This window comes from Ovis aries, chromosome 1 (genome assembly GCF_016772045.2).
Source record: "Ovis aries strain OAR_USU_Benz2616 breed Rambouillet chromosome 1, ARS-UI_Ramb_v3.0, whole genome shotgun sequence".
Lineage (NCBI taxonomy): Eukaryota > Metazoa > Chordata > Mammalia > Artiodactyla > Bovidae > Ovis > Ovis aries.
The window spans coordinates 22,743,266-22,750,051 of NC_056054.1; the positions used below are offsets into that span (position 1 = coordinate 22,743,266).

The 6,786-nt window shown below is 38.9% G+C and overlaps 1 protein-coding gene across 1 annotated transcript; it reads right to left on the reverse strand.

Annotated features, from left to right (window-relative positions):
• Positions 1-1,145: 1,145 nt before the first annotated feature.
• Positions 1,146-5,269, reverse strand: LOC101114922 (selection and upkeep of intraepithelial T-cells protein 8-like). Its single transcript, XM_015091795.2, has 3 exons — positions 5,194-5,269; positions 1,756-2,103; positions 1,146-1,408 (listed from the first exon to the last, which is right to left on the reverse strand). The coding sequence occupies exons 1-3, from the start codon at positions 5,267-5,269 to the stop codon at positions 1,146-1,148; spliced, it is 687 nt and encodes a 228-aa protein (XP_014947281.2).
• Between the last annotated feature and the right edge of the window lie 1,517 nt (positions 5,270-6,786).

Consider the following 6,786-nt stretch of genomic DNA (forward strand, 5'->3'; position numbering starts at 1 on the left):
TTTGGGGGGCTAGTTTTTCAGGGAAAATAAAGCTTACCTTGCAGTGTTTTTGTAGATTTTATATTTATTGTATGTTAAATTTTAATCTGTATGAATATGTGTGAATTGGATAAAAGTCTGAGAGCTGTATGTATTATATGGGATGTGAAAAGTTGTAACAATATTGTTCACACAGCCTATGAAAGCCATTTTTTTCAAAATTATTATTATATGATTCAACTTTAAATATTAATTTAATTGCTTGTGATACAGGTTTTTTCTCAAATATTATGTTTATGTTATAGCCTATTCCAATTTGAATCTTATCTGAAGCTAATAATTGAATATATATGCGTACATGCATGCGTGCCCAGTCGTGTCTGACTCTTTGCTACCCCAGGAACTGTAGCCCACCAGGCTCCTCTGTCCTTGGGATTTCCCAGGCAAGAATACTTGAGTGAGTTGCCATTTCCTACTCCAAGGAATCTTCCTGACCCAGGGGTCACACATCTCCTGCGTTTCCTGCTTTGGCAGGTGGATTTTTTACCATGGTGCCACCTGGGAAGCCCAAATTTGTCTATATAATGCTTACTAGTTTGAATAAGAAACAACTATCTTTAGTGAAACAATAAAAAACACTTGAAAGATTTAAAACAGGTTCTGAAGAAAATTCTTCTTTACCATTGATAAAAGAGATCAAAACAAATGCTTCTAAATATTCATTTTTGCCTGCTGTGCTTATGTGTCTTCCTCCTGCCTCTCTCCCTATTCCTACTCAGATAGTTTGCAGATTTCTCGTAGTCATCTAAAGGACATCTAAAAGGTGAATGCTCCACAATTCAGTTCTAGGAAACTGGTCTTTAATTTCTTCTATCCTTATTCACTTTGTGCCTGTCCAATTCCATTGGTTTAAATATTCTTCTTAAAGACATTCACATATGTCTCAAGCCTCGTCTCCTCCATAGAACTTTAAACTCACTATCTAACTCCCAGTTGATATTTCCCTTGCAAGTCTTATCTCTAAGATAGGCTCATTTCACAAACTTCCCCATCTCAGGAGATGAAAACATTTTTTCATGACTCAAATTATCCTATTAATTTTTCTTTATGTTGATATATTGACAACAAAACTCTAACAAACACTCACCAGCCAGGATGATATTTATTCATTTCTCTTCACCTGTTAGAGGATTGCAAATGTAGCAAGTCATGTTGCCCCATGACTGGTTTCTAAGGACAAGAGTCATCTTCATGTGAAACAATCTGGCTCCATCCTGTAAATAGGATTTTGATGAATGTGGAACTCTCTCTCCTCTGCTGTCTCTGCACTCCATCTGGGGCTTTGGGAACCACCCTCCTGAGTTACAGTCCACCATGAGTCCCTCAGTGCCAGGAGCTTGAACATGGATTTGTGTTTCCAAGCCTAATGCTGGCGAAAATGGGACAGAAAGATCAAGATAGTGAGTTAGATAGTGAGTTGCTTTGAGGTTGGATTGGAAATCTGAAAAGAGTCCCATTAACATTGTGATCTTCAACAGAAGAGGCAGTACTCAAAGTCACATCCAAATTACAAATTAGGCAAATTCTGATCACTCTGCATTGTCTGTCCACTATATAGTATATTCTTGCATTAGATAAATATATTTTTCTTATTATAGTATTTGAAACATGTTTGAAAATGTGAAAAAATAAAAAGAAACATTGATTTATTTTCATATATTTCAGCTTAAAGAGTCACAAGGGCATTGGTATACAACATTCCGCCATGAAACTTACCTGCTATGCTCAGATTCATGCTGGCCACATCACTGATGCCATTACCTTTAAATGAACACTGATATGATCCATCATCAGAAACACTGATATTACGAAGTCTGAGAGTCACCTTGCCCTGTCTAATGGCCTCTTTCACAAACTCTGTGCGGTTTACATATGCTGGGGCAGCGTCTCCATTCACTTCATGGCCATCGCTGTACAGGTGAACAAGTTTGGAATTGTCCCCTCTGAACCAGCGCACCTCCATGCACTCTGCACTTCGTGGTGGGGACAACTCGCAGCTGAGCTCAGCGTGTCCTCCTACTGTAGCCACCAAGTGTCTCGCGGGAATGGTTACTGTCCAGTTTTCTGTGGAAGAAGATAGAAAACCAGGATACATGTGAGGCCAACAACTTCTTTGTTGCTATATATTGTAGGATACACTGAGTTCTTATCATCCAACTTGGCCATTCTAAATGTCCAGCTATGACTATATCCCTTTCTAAACATCTCGCCACAAAAAATCAACTAGACACAGAAAAAGTATGTAATGAAGGAAATGAGAGGCAAAATGCTATGAAATATACAAGAATAAAAATTCATTACTTTAAATGTAAATGGACTAAACTCTCCAATCATCAGACAGAGTTGGGAGAAGGGATGAAAACACATGATACAATTAGGTATTGTCTGCAAAAGACTCACTTTAAATCCAAAGACTTGAATAAGTTGAAAGTAAAGGGATAGAAAAAGTTATTCAATGTAAATAGTAACCAAAACAGAACATGACTTGCTATAGTAATATCATGTAAAATAGGCTTTCTCTCCAGCTTTATTGAAGAATAATTGACAAAAATCAGTCCTAAATATTCATTGGAAGGACTAATGCCAGAGCTGAAGTTCCAATACGCTGCCCACCTGATGCAAAGAGTCAACTCACTAGAAAAGACCCCGATGCTGGGAAAGATTGGAGGCAGGAGGAGAAGGGGACAACAGAGGATGAGATGGTTGGATGGCATCACCAACTTGATGGACATGAGTTTGAGCAAGCTCCAGAAGTTGGTGATGGACAAGGAGGCCTGGCATGCTGCAGTCCATGGGGTCGCAAAGTGTTGGACATGACTGAGTGACTGAACTGAACTAACAAAAATTGTAGATTTAAAGTGTATAGTTCTCAGTCATTATTGTTTCAAATATTTCTTCTATTTCTCTTTTTCTTTTCATACTATCATTCCATTTTATTTTTTTGGTTGTCCCACATTTTTTAGATTTTTCTCTTCCATTTTTTTTTGAACTCTTTCTCTGGTTTTCAATTTTGAAAGTTTCTGCTGATAATCCTCAAGCTCAAAGATCCTTTCCTCGGCCATGTCCAGGCTACTAATGAGCCCACGAAAGGAATTCTTCGTTTCTGTTACAGTGTTTTTAATCTCTATGACTTCTTTCTGATTCTTTCTTAGAATTTACATCTCTTTGCTTGCATTGCTTATCTGTTCCTGCATGTCATCTACTTCTCCATTAGAACGTTTAGCATATTAGCCACAGTTATCTTCGATTTCTAGTCTGACAATTCTAACAATCCCGCCATATCAATTTCTGATTTTGATACTTTGTTCTACCCCTTCCACCTGCTGTTTTGCCTTTTAGTATGATTTGTAGGTTTTTTGTTGGAAGCCACACACATGATGTACCAGGAAAAAAACAAAACTCTGATTAAAGGCAGTTAGTGAGTTAGTGGTAAGGTGCAGGAGGGGAGATAGCCTTTAGCTCTGTGATTAGATTTCAGTCTTTTAGTGAGCCTGTGTCCTTGACTATGAATTTCATAAGTGCTTCTTAGTTGCATCCCTCCTTGCTGCGTGTGTGTGCTCAGTCCCTTCAGTCCTGTCTGACTCGTTGCAACACCTTGGACCGCAGCCTGCTAGGCTCCTCTGTCCATAGTATTGTCCCAGCAAGAATGCTGAAGAGGGTTGCCATGGCCCCCACCAGGGTGGGGTGGATCAAACTAATTTCTCCTGTGTCTCCTGCATTACAGGCAGATTTTTTTACTCATGAGCCGCCAGGGAAACCATATCCCTCCTTAATGGGACACAAAGGATGCAGCAGATGGGAGTTGGATGTTTTCCTGCCCCCAGGTAGGTTTGACTCTGAGAAAATATCAATAGGTTAGGTTCTGGTAAAATATTGTCTCCTGAGGGCAGGCCTTGCTAAGAAGAGCGTATTTCATAGTAGTTGCTCTTCCCCTCCTCCTGCTAAAAACACAAGGGCATTTCCCCCAGTATTCCCTGTGAAAGCCTAGTAAAAACCATGGGGGTAAAACTCACAAAAGTGAGCTTTCTCATGATTGGGCCCTCTTGGAGTTTTTAACTTTCAGACTTGTCCACACTGGGCCTGAAAGTGAAAGTGAAGTCACTTAGTCGTGTCCGACTCTTTGCTACCCTTTGGACTTGTAGCCCACCAGGCTCCTCTGTCCATGGGATTTTCCAGGCAAGAATACTGGAATGGATTGCCATTTCCTTCTCCAGGAGATCTTCTAGACCCAGGGATTGAACCCGGGTCTCCCGCATTATAGGCAGACGCTTTACGGTCTGAGCCACCAGGGAAGTCTGGCCTACAGCAATTCAATTATTACAGTTTAGATTTCCCTACCCTTGTACTGGTTTCCAGAAAGATTTATGGCCTGGAAAGGTGTGAGTCTCTCTCTCCACTTAGGGCTTCCCTGATAAAGTGAAAGTGAAGTTGCTCAGTCGTGTCCGACTCTGCGGCCCCATGGACTGGAGCCCACTAGGCTCCAGTCCATGGAATTTTCCAGGCAAGAGTACCAGAGTGGGTTGCCATTTCCCTCTCCAGGGGATCTTCCTGACCCAGGGATCGAACCTGGGTCTCCAGCATTGCAGGCAGACGCTTTTACCGTCTGAGCCACCAGGCTTCCCTGATGGCTCAGTTAGTAAAAACATCTACCTGCATTGCAGGAGATCCTGTTTTGATTCCTGGGCCAGGAAGATCCCCTGGAGAAGGGATAGGTTACCCACTCCAGTATTCCTGGGCTTCTTTTGTGGCTCAACTGGTAAAGAATCCACCTGCAATGTGGGAGACCTGGGTTTGATCCCTGGATTGGGAAGATCCCCTGGAGAAGGGAACTGCTACCCACTCCAGTATTCTGGCCTGGAGAATTCCATAGACTGCATAGTCCATGAGGCTGCAAAGAGTTGGACATGACGAGTGACTTTCACTTCAGTATCCGCTTATGTATTTCTCTAATTTGGGAAGGAGCAACGTGTCCTGTTACCTCAATTCTCTGTTGGATCTAGGAAGAGCTGTTGCCTTTCAGTTTTTTCAGTTTTTTACTTGATTGTAGGCCATAGTAATGCCTTCCAAGCTCCTTACATTAGAATGGACACTGTATACCTGCTCTAGGTTCTTTCCACAGTTGTGACTCAGTAAGAAGAGAGTGGATGCTCTTACCTGAAGTTGATGTCATCGCTTGTAGAAGAAGAAAGCTCACACAGGACCCAGAAAAAGAAGAGGATTTAAGCTTCATCATGCCTGGAAAAAGAGACAAGTAGAAAGTCATAGACTGAGATATGAGGCAGGAAATGTCAGGATACTCAAAATTAAATCAAGATCATCAACACGTACAACTTGGGACTCTCCTTTCAGAGTATAACCCCCTCAGTATTCAGTGAAATGTCTGCATTTTACCATGTCTCCCCACTTGGTGCTTATCAGGAGGGGCCTTCTTAATCCCTCTTTCCCATGAATTCACACTCTGCTTTTTCTCTCTTTCACTTTATGACCTAACTGACTAAATGAGCATTTCCTATGGTGTGTGTAACAAATGGAGCAGAAAAAAATATCCTAAGTGAATAAATCAGTGCAGGGAATAAAAAATGGCGAACACAAAAGCATGAATTGCTTAAATATACATGATAAAATAAGGAGAGTTTTTTGGATTCATGTCCTTGAACAATTAAGATGAGATCAAATTATGGTGGAACTAAAATAGCTTGTCAACAATTTTATATATTAATTATAAAAAAGAAAGTGCTGAAATATTAGCTAGGTATCTTGTATTTTATCTGGCAACCCTCCTGTAACTCATAGTCAGAAACATGTAGTTGGATTATGAAGTCAGTAAGTAAAAAACAAACAAACATGAGATGATAACAAGAAAAAAAAGGGGGGTTCAAATATTTATATATCTTTAAGGGAAATGTAAGACTGTATTCACATCATAGCTGTGTGCTAAAAAATTGAGTTAAGAGCTAAAGGAAAAAGTTCCTCTGGTCATGGGAAACAAAATCTGTCTACTATTGAAACTAAACAAAATTTATCTACTATTAAAAAAAAAATAAGAAAGTCTTATTTGGCCTTTATAAAGCCCATGTGAAAATATTTAAAGTAATTGTGCTTTAAATTTTATTATTATACATATCTGATAGATATGACAAATGATTATCAGCAATGCTAGTCTTTAAACAATTCACATCAATGGACAAAAGGAGGCAATTGGTTGGCATAACACCCAGAAAAACAGATTACAATTTCCAAAGGAATGTAATCTCTAAATGACTCATAGTTATTTTGGTATCTCTCTCCACTACCTCTCATTCCTATTTAGAATCATTAACTTAAATTTTGTATTTATGAAAGATAAATAGTCATTTTTAAAAGCAAGCTACAAAAGAAATAAAGGCACATGTTCAGACTTATAACAAATGTTCATGGTATTTTTATTTGTAATACTTAATAGCTGAAAATAGCTCAAAATTTTACATACAGGTAAATGGATAAGCAAGTTGTGATGTGTCCATATGATGTAATTAACTCAGTAATATAAAGGGATGAATCATTTTTACACGTGTTTGAATTTTGAAAGAACAATGCTGAGTTAAACAAACCAGACAGAAAATTATACACATTATTCATTTAAAAAGTATTCAGTTTATTATATTTCAATTATTCCTCATTAAATTTTTTAATCTACTTTAAAAAATACAATTAAAACACTAGTAATACTCTTTTATGGGGTACTTACCCATATGTGGTATATACCCA